General features: G+C 35.7%; 1 protein-coding gene across 10 annotated transcripts in view; it reads right to left on the bottom strand.

Annotated features, from left to right (window-relative positions):
• Window positions 1–787: 787 nt before the first annotated feature.
• The window catches only part of LOC127843579 (carbonic anhydrase-like), a 207181-nt gene continuing 191515 nt past the window's right edge, over window positions 788–16453 (bottom strand). For 6 of the 10 annotated variants that reach the window (XM_052373255.1, XM_052373251.1, XM_052373253.1 and 3 more), the window contains 7 exons: window positions 11571–11643; window positions 9879–10076; window positions 9395–9516; window positions 8020–8112; window positions 7414–7528; window positions 6972–7081; window positions 788–4135 (listed from right to left, as the gene is read on the bottom strand). In XM_052373255.1, the coding sequence (XP_052229215.1) occupies window positions 4028–4135; window positions 6972–7081; window positions 7414–7528; window positions 8020–8112; window positions 9395–9516; window positions 9879–10076; window positions 11571–11601 (777 nt within the window). In that variant the 5' untranslated portion in view covers window positions 11602–11643 and the 3' untranslated portion in view covers window positions 788–4027. Of the gene's footprint in view, window positions 4136–6971; window positions 7082–7413; window positions 7529–8019; window positions 8113–9394; window positions 9517–9878; window positions 10077–11570; window positions 11644–15692; window positions 15708–16453 lie in introns of all 10 variants that reach the window. The other 4 variants (XM_052373256.1, XM_052373257.1, XM_052373259.1 and 1 more) reach the window with 4 other exon arrangements.

Genomic DNA, 16453 nt, shown 5'->3' with positions numbered 1-16453 from the left:
ACTAATAATGTCATCCAAAAAATGAAACTACAGTCAAACCTAAATTCAGCGGTCAGTCAAGGGAAATGATCAGAGTGACCGTTGTCCACAGGTGACCGTTGAATTCGAATCACTATTTCAAGAAGGTTGGTCAGTTGGTAGTATAACTACGTCGTTACCCCACCCAGTCGTTTGTATACAGTGTAAAACATATGCTCATTGCATTAACAAAGCATAATAACAGCATTAACTTACGCGTGTACATTGAATAATAGAGAATAATATCTTTTAGATTGATTTAATTTCATATTGTTTAATTAAAGCAATGACTTTATCAACGCTGGTATAATTGTTTACTCATGCATCTCATTTATTCAACAACAATATCATTTTCGACAACAAACACATCAATTGTGTGTTTGTGTGTTGCTATTGTTTTCTAAGTTGTTTACATTGCAATTATCCCGAAAAACGATGAAAATAGCAAGGAGGATGCGATTTATAATGACCTAGTTTATAGATTATTTACAATTTACCTACGCTGTTTCCTTTGTCAAGGCGAAATAATATAATGAACGACAGAATGTGGCATCATCATAAATGCAAAGAAGTAAGATAGCTTAATGTACCTTTCACAGAGGGTGAGTACAATTTTGCGTTCAATTGTTCCACAAATACTTTCCTGTGGTATAAAACATGGCTTGAAACAATTATTTCCCAACTTCCACCACATCAAAAGCCTTCTACAAATCGATAAGTGAGGATATGGAAGTTGGGGGGATGAAAATTGACTGAAACAATACCCAACTGGTTATTTATTATTTATTTGCATGGAAAGAATGCATTGAGGCTAATTAATTATGCCAGTTTAGGGAAACATAAGCGTCATATGAGCACTATAGTCGCATGCAAAATGGCAGGGACGCTTGCAGGTTGAAATTGGTTAATATAAAATATTTCAAAGCATAAATAAACTTGTATCTAATTTATTCACTTAAAGCATAAAACATTCTGAAGCATAAATCATTCTGATGTATAGACACCTAATGCTCCTAATACATTTGTTCCAATATTGGATTTGAAATATATCATTATTCAGTATATAGCTACCCATTCAATTAATAGAGATCAGCATCTTATCTTACTAAAACTTCTGACCCAAACATTTTTTCTCATCTTCAAGCTCAAAGCTTCTTTACCTATGTAAAGATCTCATTGTAACTCACATATGCACTTTGGTTTCTTTATATATAATATTATAAACATTTATAGACAAAAGCAATAAAATAGTATTAAAATAAACTACCCATACAATTCAACGTGTTGTCTAATCGCACACAAAAATACATTAACTTAACAAAAACAACAGACCCATTCCATACTATTCAACCACTTTGCTTTCATAATGCTTGATGATTTCATCCATTTCACAAAATGATTTTTCAAAAACAACACTGTATTTTCAGTACAAGTCTACGTCATAAGTGAACTTGTGCTCCCTGATGTAAATTGTTCTTTTATTTTTTAATCTGTTATTTAATGTTGGAGAAATATCATTTTGACAATCTGTGAACCTTTAAAAACATTCACAACAACCAAAGTGTGATTACCCATATTTTTGAATATAAATACAATAAATTGGCAAACGACTTCGTGAATGCTTCGTACAATCAACATATATCTTATGCATCTTAAAAGCTGTATGATGAAAAATGTGTCAGACTGAACACAGACATATTATTTCACAAAGTAGACACTCAATAATGTACAACATTATCTGATGTAATATATCACGTCTTACCACTCACACAGTACTTAAGATGTCAAAGTAGATAAGTATAAGGCCATAGAAAATAAATAACTAGATTCTCATCCAAATTTTGGGGAAAATTGGGGCGGATGGGTGGTCTAAAAAAAAAAAAATTATTTTATATGTCGGACCTATATATTAAGTAATGAAATGTTCACAAATTTGTTAGTTTATATGCATAATGCCTATATGTATGTATGTATGTATGTATGTATGTAAAATTATATAGAACTTGTGACCTGAAAATCAATAGGGGTCATCTGCGAGTCATGATCAATGGACCTATGAAGTGTCATGATCCTAGGCAAAGGCGTTCTTCAGTTTTCATCCGGAAACAATTTTACTGTTTCGGGTCACCGTGACCTTGACCTTTGACATAGTGACCTGAAAATCAATATGGGTCATCTGCGAGTCATGATCAATCTACTCATGAAGTCTCATGATCCTGGGCGTATGTGTTCTTGAGTTATCATCCGAAAAACATTTTACTATTTCGGGTCACCGTGACCTTGACCTTTGACCTACTGACCTCAAAATCAATAGGGGTTATCTGCGAGTCATGATCTATCTACCTATGAAGTTTCATGATCCTAGGCGTATGCGTTCTTGAGTTATCATCCGGAAACCATTTTACTATTTCTGGTCATCGTGACCTTGACCTTTGACCTAGTGACCTCAAAATCAATAGGGTCATCTGCAAGTCATGGTCAATCTACCTATGAAGTTTCATGATCCTAGGCACATGCGTTCTTGAGTTATCATCCGGAAACCATTTTACTATTTCGGGTCACCATGACCTTGACCTTTGACCTAAAGACCTCAAAATCAAGAGGGGTCATCTGCGAGTCACGATCTATCTACCTATGAAGTTTCATGATCCTGGACCTAAGCGTTCTTGAGTTATCATCCGGAAACCACCAGGTGGACGGACCGACAGATTGACAGACCGACCGACCGAAATGTGCAAAGCAATATACCCCCTTTCTTCGCAGGGGGGCATAAATATAACATCAAATTCTGATTACACAATACATGGCTGAATGTAGACTTATATTTAGAGTTACACACACTTGAAGCCGAAGCGCGCAAAAAAATGTTAAAATGCAGTTCGTAAAAAGAAGTATATCAGTAGGACACCAGAAAATGCAATCAGAACATAGCGTTCGTGTACAAAACAAAAATTATTCATATGCGAGCAGTATACGTTAGCATTGACAATTTAAAGTTTATAATATTGTTACTTAATACTTAATCATAACGTCTGAAAACGATCAATTTAACAAAATGGAATCAGAAAATTCATAATACCACAATGCCCTATACAAATCTGTAAACATGTGCTCGTATTTATTGTAGATAGTAAATTCAAGACAGTAAATAGTGACAACCAAATTCTCTCCGCACTGCGGATAATATTGTCTTGATTGTTTTGCTAAAATATAGACACCAAGAAAAATTCAGTGCATGTGCACTAGTTATGTAAGAACATATTTTATGCAACAGTTGCAGATGCCTTTAGTGTATATTCCCTAGATTTTATTTTCGTATATGTACACTCTGTATCAACAAAAACTAAAAGTGTTAAGGCGCAAACTGACATGCAAACCAAACGTTGTCTTTGCATTACTGCATCAATCTCCAATATAAAATTTAAGTTAAATAAATATACTGTGTACGTTACATATTTAGACACTAGAATCTTAATATTTTGACTGTTTTTCTTGCAAGTGATTTTCGCCTTGGTGAAAACGGCATTTTGCCATCATTTGTTTTCTATGTTAAACTACCAAACAGTTGTTACATTATAACTAATAACTAACAGTAAATTGACTTCGCACGTCCATCACATCACGTTTTCATTAAAATTTTCGGGAATGAAAGAATCGAACCGTGAACATTGAAACGCCGTTTAAATCCGCATATGGGTAAAGTACTTTATTATACCACTGAAAAAACTACAAATCATTATACTCACTTTTGACAAGTTCAGAATATTGATACTTCATTAAATGTTAATGCTGATTCAAGGAAATGCAATTCCAAATCGTTTGCTCATGTACACACAATATTGCACAATAGTTGCTTTTGATCCGTGTTGGCTATTCGTTTCAAAATATGAAAACGGATATTAACATATAAATGAATACGAGATCGTGTTTACATCATCCAGGTTACAAATATGCGTTTGAAATACGATAAAATAGAATATGATAAGGGAAGTAATTCATAAATGTTTTTTTATTGAAAGGATGCCCTGACTTTTCTCCCTTTTGTTGGCACAGGAGGTCGGTAGTTGTCCTGCATGTGATGTCCGTCGGAATCAGTGAGACTGCGAAGAGCGGTCAGCTGAAAGGAAGATTGAAGTGTGTAATTTCTAGAGAAACAAAAGGACCTGAAAGGCCCAAGGTATCCCCCGCAACATATGCTTTGTTTGAGGATGAGTGCAAATTGGACGGATGAACATAATGATAGATGGACGGACGGAGGACAATAACACAAATGAAATCCGCCAAAGCACTTCCAAGATATGGCTCCGGACACAAAAGTGCCGGACGGACAGCCGGACGGACGGACAACGCCAAAACAATATCCCTCCGCCTCTGGCGCGGGAATATATTCATACCAAGTTTCAAAGAAATCCGCCAAAGCGCTTCCAAGATATGGCTCCGGACACAAAAATGCCTATAGTAAAAAAACATTTTTTCAAGATACAAAGGGCCATAAGTCTGTTTTTAACAGATGGTGTACAATGCCATTTGGCGTGCATCATCCTCTTATGCATATATATACTCATACCAAGTTTAAATGAAATCCGCAAAAGCACTTCCAAGATATGGCTCCGGACACAAAAGTGCCTATAGTAAAAAGCATTTTTTCAAGATACAAAGGGCCATAAGTCTGTTTTTAACAGATGGTGTACGATGCCATTTGGCGTGCACCATCCTCTTATGCATATATATACTCATACCAAGTTTAAATGAAATCCACCAAAGAACTTCCAAGATATGGCTCCGGATACAAAAGTGCCGGACGGACGGACAGCCGGACGGACGAACGGACAACGCCAAAACAATATCCCTCCGCCTCTGGCGGGGGATAATAAGGCGAATGCTATCAACTGGCTTTAATATGATTATTAGACCGTTGGATGTGATGAACCTGAGAGCAAAAACAATGCATATTGATCTTTGTTTTTATTGTTTTTATAATTAAAGATCAATTTGCAGTATGCATTTCATCAACCATCTGTGTTTTTATGTTTATTTAAGAAATAATTCGTGTACGTTATAGTTTGTTGTCGAATAACCCACGGCCGGAAGTTTAGATGCGTAGGGATTAAATCACGAGTGCGAAGCACGAGTGATTTGAAACCACGCATCTAAACTTCCGGCCGTGGGTTATTCGACCACAAACTATAACGTACACGAATTATTTCGATTCTAACACGATTTTTACTAAAGATTTATAGAATGTATCTTATTTTTCTTGCATACTATTTAATGTGAAGCTCCGCCCATAAAAATAGCTTTCGGCTGTTCTGTCGATCAGATCTCCGCCCTCAATAACAGCCAAACTGGATGGAAAAAACTCATTTCATTTCTCACGTTTGGTTAACTAAGAACAACAACTTGCGTAAACTAACATGTTTGCATTGTACTCTTTAAATTAACGCAAGAGTGTTGAATCTACAAGACAACAACTCCGATTCGAACTTCAGCCATTTCAGTATCGAATCAGCAGACGAACACCGTGGGAAATTGGGTCAAGTTTACGCATTTCTGTTCATAGCTTAGTATTTTGTCACGTGACTTTCATTCATAAAATACCGGATTATTACGCTGGTGGAAAATGTATCGGCATGTTTTGTTTAGCTACAGCGCGTGCTTTCAGTGTATAAGCTCCGCCCATAAGTTATTGCAGAATAACCCACGCTTGATTTCCTTCTTTGTCTATAGAAAACAAGTCACGTGCCGTGTTAGAATTTTTAACAAAACATGAACTCAGGCTCTACTCGAAAAGGAATGCTGATTTAACTCCAACAAATAAGATTTTTTTTACAGATACGAATGTATGATAAAATGCACACCGGCGCTTAATTAGAGTAACAATATTGCTTGCGATGTGATTTGGAGCAAGACAACTGATTGGAAATAGACTGTGCCACAATTGTAAAATACTGAAATAGACTGTGCCACAATTGTAAAATACTGATTGGAAATAGACTGTGACACAATTGTAAAATACTGAAATAGACTGTGCCACAATTGTAAAATACTGATTGGAAATAGACTGTGCCACAATTGTAAAATACTGAAACCAAAATCAATTGTGCTTACGGATATTACGGTAATTTCCTGTAGAGAAATCAGTCCCCGACTATCTTTATCATGGTCTCCAAGGTAACCATGAGATTAAAACCAGAGTTTATCGAGAAAACAAAAAAATGTGTAATAAGAATTGCTGCTTGTTCGATTATTTGCGACGTTTAGTCCATGTGTGTTTATTCTCACATACAAACTGACAAGCCTTTGTATCATTTAATTTAGATAACGAGGTTTGAAAATGGCAATTAGCGATATTCCGTCGCGCTTGTGTAGCTGAACTGCTATACGAACACCAGATACTGGAAAGGAAGCACATGTTCAATAATTAAATTGCAATGTATAACTGATACAACTATCACACAAATACATTAAAAACTATTATCAGATTCATGAAAACGACGCTTCATTCCATTGTGTCCATATGTGTCTCTTCTCAACTTACCAGTTTGCTTCTGCTCTGTTCACGCTGAGTAGTACTATTTCATTATGCGTTATCCTGCACAGGAGACTTCCATTTAATATTTGCAAAATTCACCGTAATGATATTGTTCAGAACGTAACTTTGTACATGTTCATTATGTACTTAATTTAATTAAGTTGTAAAAATTCTTATACTCTGAAATTAAGAATGTTGGAAAGAATGCTAGTTAAGGTGTTACTTAATTCTTCCGAATACTACATCTGATCTCACCTTCCGCAAAATCCGGTGTGAGTAAATAAGCATAGAGAACAATTGTCAGTATAGACATAATTTTACCTTGACGTTTATTACGCGCCGAAGAACTGCTAATACGTCGTGCACATATTGCGTTAGTTAATACGGAATGATAAAAAATTAAATAACTGTACAGCCATACCTGTTGGTGAGAGAATTCCACGGGTTCCATAAAGACAATCCATTGGACACTTTCAAAGAGGGGCGGAGTTGTGAGGGAGCCCTCGTACGTCCAGTAGGCGCTGATGTTGTCTGCAATAACGACGTAATGTAACGTAATGGAACCAACGTCGTTTTATATTGTCTGACAACACACAGATGATGCCAATGACTTTCATTTACTTATTCCGAGAGGTTTGCATATCCTACTGCCAGTAAAAGCCGTTTAAATATAATGTAACAAACGGCCATTATACTGAAGAGAAGAAAAATGAGACAACCGCTTAGATGGAGGAAACGAGTATGTGCAAGACGAAAACAAATGATAAGAATAAGGATCGGGATTAAAAAACTTAGTGGAATGCGCGAAAGAAAAGAACACAAAACTAACTATAAAGACGTCTATAAATGGCATCATTTGTTACCTGGTAACAAGCTGGTGGGATTGAGGGAGACGGGTAACGAGGCCTTGCTACCGGGCTTGCTCAACGTCGTCAAGTTGTCCGAGACGGCGGAGAACCCGTTGTGGGTGTGGCCGGGCTGAAACAACCCGGAACGAAACGGGGATTAATGCATGTGCCTAAAGTGTCGTCCCTGATTAACATGTACATTCCGCGTTCACTGCATTTGCGTTTAAATGAGACTTCGTTTAAACGAAAATTCCATAAAAGCTGAAAGTGTTTTCCCTGATAAGCCTGTGAGGACATGCATCGGGTCACAAAGCACAGCTCAATTGTATTTACAAACATTTTCAAGAAATCCGGCAACACAAATGTGCCAAAAGGAGGTTTATAAAACAATATAAGAATCTGACCCCGTTGAAACAATAACAAAAATATAACTGCCAGAGCAAACTACCACTTGTTTTTTTATATGCAGACATAAACCGCATTCAGCGGGTTTATTTATCTTTTAATAAAACGTTGCAAAATTCGTATATAAAAAAAATAAACGATTCTCAATTTCTCATGCACAATAAACAGAAAAAAAAACGCACTGTAGTCACTGGGGACACATGCGCCTCGGTCTACCTTGATCATAATCCCGAGGACGGCGAGTCCGTCGCTCTTGGTAACGGACTCCGCGAAGCTGTCATACTTTGTATTCCAGTGGACCAGGTGCAGCTGTAATGAAAGGCCAGACCTGATGGAACCCGTAGCGGAGCTGATATGGTGTCCGCTTAACGACAGGGAGGTCATGAGGTTCGATTCCAATTGTGGGAGCTTTCTGTAGAACTTCCCAAAGGACACCAAGTACTGGTTCTACCCAGGAAACGGACTCAAGAGCGTTTTAATAAGCCTCAGGCTTTCGATGCAGTCGAGCTTTATTTATCAGGTTTAAACTTACCATGTATTAAATCCAAGCCGGATCTATTTAAAATCGATAAAATCTTCCCGCTGAACCACGTGGGTTAATGTATTATTTAACAAGAACAATATGTTTCAAACAGCCAGTATTTATATGCATACGTAATACTTGAACATATATATTAATCGTTTTGAACTATATTCTCACTACCCATCATCCTTCGACCACCGTATCGCTTCAATCGTCGCACTCATTGTCCGTACGCGTTTCGAAGTCGAAATAAGCATCACTCTATGAATAAATATGGGCCTTGCTATGTGAAAAGGGGGTTAAATGCATGTGCGTAAATTGTCGTCCCACATTAGCCTGTGCAGTCCTCATCAGGGACGCCACTTTCCGATTTTATGATATTTTTTGTTTCAAGAGAGTCTCTTCTTAGCAAAAATCCAGTTTAGGCGGAAAGTGTCGTCCCGGATTAGCCTGTGCGGACTATAAATGCTTATATTGGACGACACTTTACGCACGTGCATTAAACCCGCTTTTGGATCATAAAGCTTTCAACAACATGGTCTTCCGTAATGTCAGATTTTAAATAAGTATCTCCAATGCTTATATGTTGGCAAAAATTCCGTTCGGAGGACATCATCACTAAAATGCCTTCGAAAATTCAACATGTGCCATTTAAAGTTTTTCCGCACAAATTCTATGGATTTTGAGATATCGTACTGGTGACATACAGCCGTGTTCCGGAGGTTCGATTATATGTAGTGGTTCTTCCATCAACAGTCCGATACCCCATGTTAAATACCATACCATTTAGTACATAACATCATAAGTGCACATATTTTGACGTTATGACACACATAATTGATACCGATATTAAAAAATATTTTTTACGGATGCACACACAATGTAAATACATATATCCATAATAAACACAATTATGTACATTACAAAAAAAATCATAATATTGGAATCGAACTTTTACAGAAAACATTTTGTAACATATATTTGCAAGAATCGCTATATTCTTTTGAGACAATTAATCAATTGAGTCCCGGATGTTTCTAACGAAGAAAACTGGTTCAACCAACGTACCTCGGATGCGAACATCTTCCCGTCAATTGTATGCTCCGATCCTCGGTTGTCGTCTGCTCCCCAGTGCAGGTGGAACTGCTCTAGGCGGAACTTCTGGTTGCCAAGTGGACCACCGGTCAAAACTGGGTTTAAAAGGTAAAATTAAAAACAACGAGTAGATAATATAAGTATCGATAATGTATTTCAATGACATGGTTTTATTTGCGTATAGAAAACTACGTGCAAACCATTAGCTGGAATACAAGTACAAGTATAATATAACAAAACTAATAACCCACTGCAACAAAACCTCCCATGTCAAAGGAAACATTACTTGACTGGAATAAAATGTTACACGCGCCATATATTTACGTTCGACAAGAGCGTTTTCTGTGTCTTTTTCTTGTGTGTGAGTGTGAAGAAGGGGGAGGGAGGGGTCGCATATTCATGCAGGTCTCCCATAAGGGTATAAAAGAAGGGTACTTTAAAAATTCTTAACGCTTACATCCAGGCTTGGTGATCTGGCACATGACGCTGTGCCCGTTGTTCTGCAAAAGGGTCTCGTCTTCCGGTTTGTAGTCGACACCAAGAGGAATGCCGGCCATGAGCCCAACGTCATACACCGCCTCTGACAGCACGATGTCAATCGGCGACTGTCGGCTGCCTTCGGCGATAGGGAATCCATCTTTCCAGGTGGATGGACCTGTATTTTCGAGATTTTAATTGAGTGTGACTTATTATAAATATATGGGTAATCTATTCTTGTGTTCTTTTTAGCTGCAAGATAAAAGTAATATTCCCTTGAAGGGAGCAATATTCAGTATTATGTAGTATGTTCGGGTAAGAACCAGTCGCCGGTATAGCTAAATCGGTAGTGTTCCGACAGTCGCGGGCTTTAACCCAACACTGGAGCTGGACGTTCACTTAACACCAGTTAACACGTGTGCACATGCTTGAAGCAGAATTTCAATTAGTATCTATAGGCTTGAAAGTATTGTCTAATATATTCTGGCAAATAAAAAATATATCATTTTTCTTCAAATAGCTTTGTGCGCAAGTTCAATCACTTCTACCATTAACTTAGATATTTACTTGAAACAATTAGTAAAATCTTGGAAAGACTACAGTATCACGTAATTAATATAAAATCTTGATGAAAGAGGAAAGCAGTATTGTGTTTTACCATAGAATATAAAAATGCTAAATGCTTCGCATTTTTTGTGATTCCTTTCACATCAAGTACGATAACGAAGCTGATGTTGCATATTAATGTTTGACTTAAAGGGGCATTTACACGTTTAGGTAAATTGACAAAATTGAAAAAAAAAGTTTCAGATTCGCAAATTTTCGTTTAAGTTATGATATTTGTGAGGAAACAGTAATACCGAACATTTACCATGCTCTAAAATAACCACTATATGCATCTTTTGACGATTTAAAAACCCGAAAATTATAAAGCGTTGCGACGCGAAACGAATTAATAATTTGGAGAGTTCTGTTGCTGTCGTTATCTTTTGTGAAACTACGAGGATGGCGTATATAAAGTATAAAATGCATCTGACTTTATATCCGAAAGGACGGCCGAGTGGTCTAAGTGATAGACTTTTAACTCCAGGACTCCACGGGTCAGTGGTTCGAGTCTTGCTGAGGGTACCTTTTTTTATTTTTTTTTATTTTTATTCCTGATTTTATATCTTATGTTTACATTTATCAATATAAAGCATTTAATGACAAACTTCAAAACATGCCAAAAATCTTTGAAAAGACCCCTTTAAAATAATGCAGTTAAATAACTGCAGGTGTAATTGTTTTGTTGTATGAAGTTTTTTGTAAGGATATTTGAAAACGTTTGTACTATTATTTCGCAGTTAAATCTTCTTTATCAAAAATACATGGCCCCCGGTAACAGGGACAGGAGCATACATTTTACGGTTCATATTTTCCAAATAATGTAAGAACATTTTCTATACATGAATTCTTTATTTGCACAGTTAAGGTCATCACGGTCTTCCCGTTCATTTTACTGGGCTGTCCGTGTAACCAGCTGCCGCAATTGACTGTTAAATGTACGGGATTGTTTTACACTGTATTATCGCAAAATCATTGCAATTATCTGAAAACGTGAAAGAGATTTTACTCAATAACATTGATTATCATTATACAAGACATAACAATAAAGTATTTTTTTTAATCATACCATTTTTGTCTGTGTATCCCCAGTGAGCCATTTCAATTAGGTTTCGTTGGTTTCTGTCTTAAAGTCGAGACTTCTGGAATGGAGACAAATACAATTACCATGTATTTGGTTTCAGTCTCGAGAGACACTGAACGGGTTTGCGATTCGCTGCGTCTGTTGCCTTGCATGTATAAAATGTTTTTCAAAAGAGACTGATTTAGGTCATGCTTATTTAACCGACTCATTGAAAAAACCTGCTTTTGTTAAATTAACTATATCCCAATAACTCTCTGATTATACTCCTTTAATGACGTTTCGGCATAATGCCTTTATCAAAACAATGGAAATTATATGTTAACTACATGTTTTACGTCTTTCGACTGCACAATTTAAATAACAAGAACATGTTTTAGACGTCAAATGACGTTGTAAATGATGACGTCATAACTGACGTTATATAAAATGTCGTCAAAAAATGTAAACATTCGCCAAAAATGAAATGACTTTAAACACTTACATATTTTGTCTCAATCTTATGTCAAATGTGTGCTTTATATATTTAATAAATTGATATTTTACAATAAAAAAATCATCATATTATTTAATTATAATTTACGTAAACTTGTTATCAAAAATTAAATAGGGTAAACTTATTTAATGAATTTAATTATTTCTATCCATAGCTACGTAAAATATTATAATGAGAGTTATAATACTTTAATATCCCTTAGGATAATTGAACTGAGCTTATATCCCGATACATGTAAGAAGGGCATTAACATAACACGCTAAACATCACAGCACGACAAAACATAATGAATCCGAATACCATGGTAGCTCTTTGCGTAATGAAAAAACGGTTACAATATAACCATTACTGTAACGCGATACGGAAAATATGTGTGTGTATTTTTTTTTCAAAGAGAAACACGAAACTTCTTTCCGCACTGTTAGTATTTGTGCGATATACATTTCTAAGTATCAAATTTTGTGCGACAAATATGAATATTTTAAATCTCACACGGTTTTTATATGCATCGTTACATCTTGTTTTGGTACAAATGCTGTATTGACATTTTCGAAATTTGAAGTTTAACTATCTCTTTACTTAAACTTGGTAAACACACTTAATTTACCTTGGTAAAATCCACCTTTGTAGGGAAATCACGCAATGTTATGAAAATTTAAGTAAATATACCGAGGCGCGGAGATAAAAAAAGAGAATACAGCCCTGATCATCACTTAAGGCATCCTTTTAATGGCCTATATTTAATGGTCAATACTTAATCCCTATTTTAAATGATAAGTTTAAAAGAAACTTCGCTAAATATGCATTTGTTTCGAAGACGCGCAGTTTTATTACTTCGTTTTCGTCTTGCGACAAAACACACTGTCGCTTATCCATTGTCACGACAAAGTTTGTATAACTGCAATGAGTCACATACGTGTCTGGTTACTCATTGAAAAACCGTGACTTAAACTAATAACTTAATCAACAACTATGATGTTATCCATTTTAACGGGTATATGACCGTGAAAAAACAACAACATTAGAGATCAGCACATGAATGCAGACCTTCATTTAATATACCCTTAAGCCAACGTAGGTCTTATTATTTGCTCAAATGTTGCTATCAATCATGTTAATGAAATTAGACCACATTCATGACGTTTAACCAAGTAATTACTCAGTTACCGGAGTGACGGTAGTTTGTTAACCATTAGAAATACAGACAAATGAACACAAATAGCGACAGCGCAGGAGCACTTTTATAATGCCTTCGTCAAGTTATTAATTTTTCGACCATGTCAGTAACAATAAAAATTAACATACGTTTACTTTACAAGTTACGCCAAATGAGAGTTTCGTAAAATAAAATATACGTTTATGACGCTGCGGAGGAAAGCGATGAAGGAAATTGATAAACTCGCTGGTAATGCCATTGTTAAAGACAATGTAAATGCCATTAAAGTTAAATTCGTTGTATGTGCACATGTAATTTGATTACAATGCTGTCTTTGTATGAGTGATTTAAACCGCAAGTTATTCATAGCACACTTATGTTTGATTGCTTCCTCCTCATTAGAAAATTAATATCACAGTAAACGAATAGGTTGGCGGATGCATGAAAATCCAGTTGTTTTTTGTTTTTCTATCATGTTGATTTAGAAGTATAAAATGAACGAAATGCACTGATTAAGCGAAAAATCACTTTAAGATATTTCCATATGTGAAATCACAAAAACTAGTTACAGTGTTAACGCAAATTAAAACCAAATGGCACTGAATATGTACAGAAACCACAAACATTGCCTAAGTTTATATTTCCGTCACTGCAGCGTGTCGTCAATGCAAAATTATCAATGTTACATAAATTGAGTCGTGTTCAGAGAAAACTGGGCATAATGCATGTGCGTCAAGTGTCGTCCCAGACTAGCCTGTGCAGTCCGCACAGGCTAATCAGGGACGACACTTTCCGCATTATTGACAATTTTCGTTTCAAAGAAGTCCCTCCTTACCGAAAATCAAGTTAAGGCGGACAGTGTTGTCCTTGATTAGCCTGTGCGGACTGCACAGGCTAATCTGGGACGACACTTTACGCACAAGCATTAAGCACAGTTTTCTCAGAACGCGACACAATTGATACTCTACATAATACACGTGATCGCTCATCAGATATATTCAAACAAGGTACATGCAATAGACAATAGGTTTATTTGTACTGAAAGGCCATCGGCCCAAAATTCAAAAATATATGGGCCGTGCTTTGTGAATTTTTTTATGTATGTGCGTAAAGTGTCGTCTCATATTAGCCTGTGCAGTCCGCACAGGCTAATCAGGGACGACACTTTGCGCTTAAACTGGAATTTTGCTAAGAAGAGACTATCTTTAAACGTAAATTACCACACAAGCAGAAAGTGTCGTCCCTGATTAGCCTCTGCGGACTGCACATGCTAATCTGAGACGACACTTTATGCACATGCATTAAACCCCTTTTTCACAGAGCGCGGCTCATATGCCGTTATCACGAGTAGTGACATTGTATACAATATAAACAACAGTAATAGTGAGAAGCGTTAAGTAAAATAAAACAAAATGCATATAGATAAACATTTAAGCGTTAGTTAAATGTATTTGAACACATATCGGAGGCGGATGTTATCAAATGATTTAGAAGAACATTTACGAATTAAACAGTATCGCACACAATATAGTATAAAAACTGATATGTAACGCTTTTTATACAAACCTCAGTATCGTATAAAATTATACAATTGATTGGAAAATACAGGTAGGCTGGGGAGTGTTGTCACCAATATACTGTGTTAGTAAGAACAATGTATTGAATTAGATAAATCATATGCCGTTGTAGTATGTTTCAAAATTTTGATTAGTATTGGACAGAGACGTCAGTTTACTAGGTAACGATGATTCACAATGATTTAAGATCCATTATCATATTGATTCAAAATGCAAAATATTAGTGGGCTAAACTTGACACTGTGGCAATTTTCATTATCAATCATTGTCAAGGGCCCTTTGCTAAGATTTATAGACATTGAATGTTGAGGACACATGCACATTTTTAAATGACACACATTTGAAATGAGAAATTATTTTTGTACTCATAGAGCATTATTTCATTACTATATATTTGCTTCCAAGAACCACTGCGACTTCATTTTCATTAGCATGAATACAATACACATTATGTCTGATACATATTTCACTCGCAAAAGAAGAAAAACTACTGTTTTCTTGTATATGTCAATCAACAATAGTGTACATAGAAATATATACCGCAAAACGGTTTGTAAATAGGCTTTAATAGTATCTATAGCATTCACAGCCATAATATTTAACTTAAAAAATCCTATGTGAATGTTAAGTAATTTAACAATATTATATACGAATATAGCTTATATTTATCATAATGTTATACACGCCATATATTACCATTCATCAATTTGTGTATGATTAAAGATAGCCCTTTTCACATCATCACAACTGCCTTTTTAATACACATGTAATTGAAGATCCGCGATGAGTGAAGACAACTTTCTTAACCGAGTCTTCCAGATCAATATTTAATGAAAAATCGACTATCGGAATATAATCAGCTTATATATAACGTAACTTACGAACATCAGTCTCCACTAGATGCAGATATTCAAGCTCTCCAACAATATGACGAGCACACTTTTAGGTCATTCACCCCATTCTATTGATCTAAGTATAGCAAGGTTTAATCGGTTATGAATAAGAAAGTAAACACAATTCGTACGAGTCTATCAATAATGGCAAACACTGTGTTAGAAGTGTGTATAATGTTATGTTTTATTTCCTTCTGACGTTAGTGTGAAGGATAATGAGGGCCCATTCGATCGCTTGACCTTGCGGAAGGACGATTGGAAAATATCACAGTATATGTTCGAGAGCCCTGCGGGAAGTAGAGAATGGAAGACCTTTACAATATGCTTGTTATGATAAATGTTTACAGTAGAATATGCGTGTAAATATAATTGTTTGTAAACATCAACTCTTGTAAATGTCAATTATCGCTTTATACAGTATTAGAAACGGTATAATATATTTGCCCGCTGATACAGAAGTGTTAAATCTTTCCGTTGCGATTTAAAACAAATGGCATTTGTATTGTCGCAAAGAAACGAAATTCACATGTAAATTTTGCACAGACTGAAATTTTCTTTGAAAAAAATGTAGGTCACTTAAATATGTTTATTGAAATTAATGTAATTCGTATTTTTTGTTGATTATATACTGTTTATTCATTTATACATTACCATAATAATTATAAATTTTAAAAGATTCAAAAAGAAAATCCTGAAACATTCGGACCTAAAATGTGCTAAAATTGACTGGCTTAAGATTTGCTTCAGAT

Source organism: Dreissena polymorpha, chromosome 9 (assembly GCF_020536995.1).
Source record: "Dreissena polymorpha isolate Duluth1 chromosome 9, UMN_Dpol_1.0, whole genome shotgun sequence".
NCBI classification, from domain to species: Eukaryota; Metazoa; Mollusca; class Bivalvia; order Myida; family Dreissenidae; genus Dreissena; species Dreissena polymorpha.
Note: the sequence above shows the minus strand (reverse complement) of the source record. Positions and strands in the feature narration are given on the sequence as shown.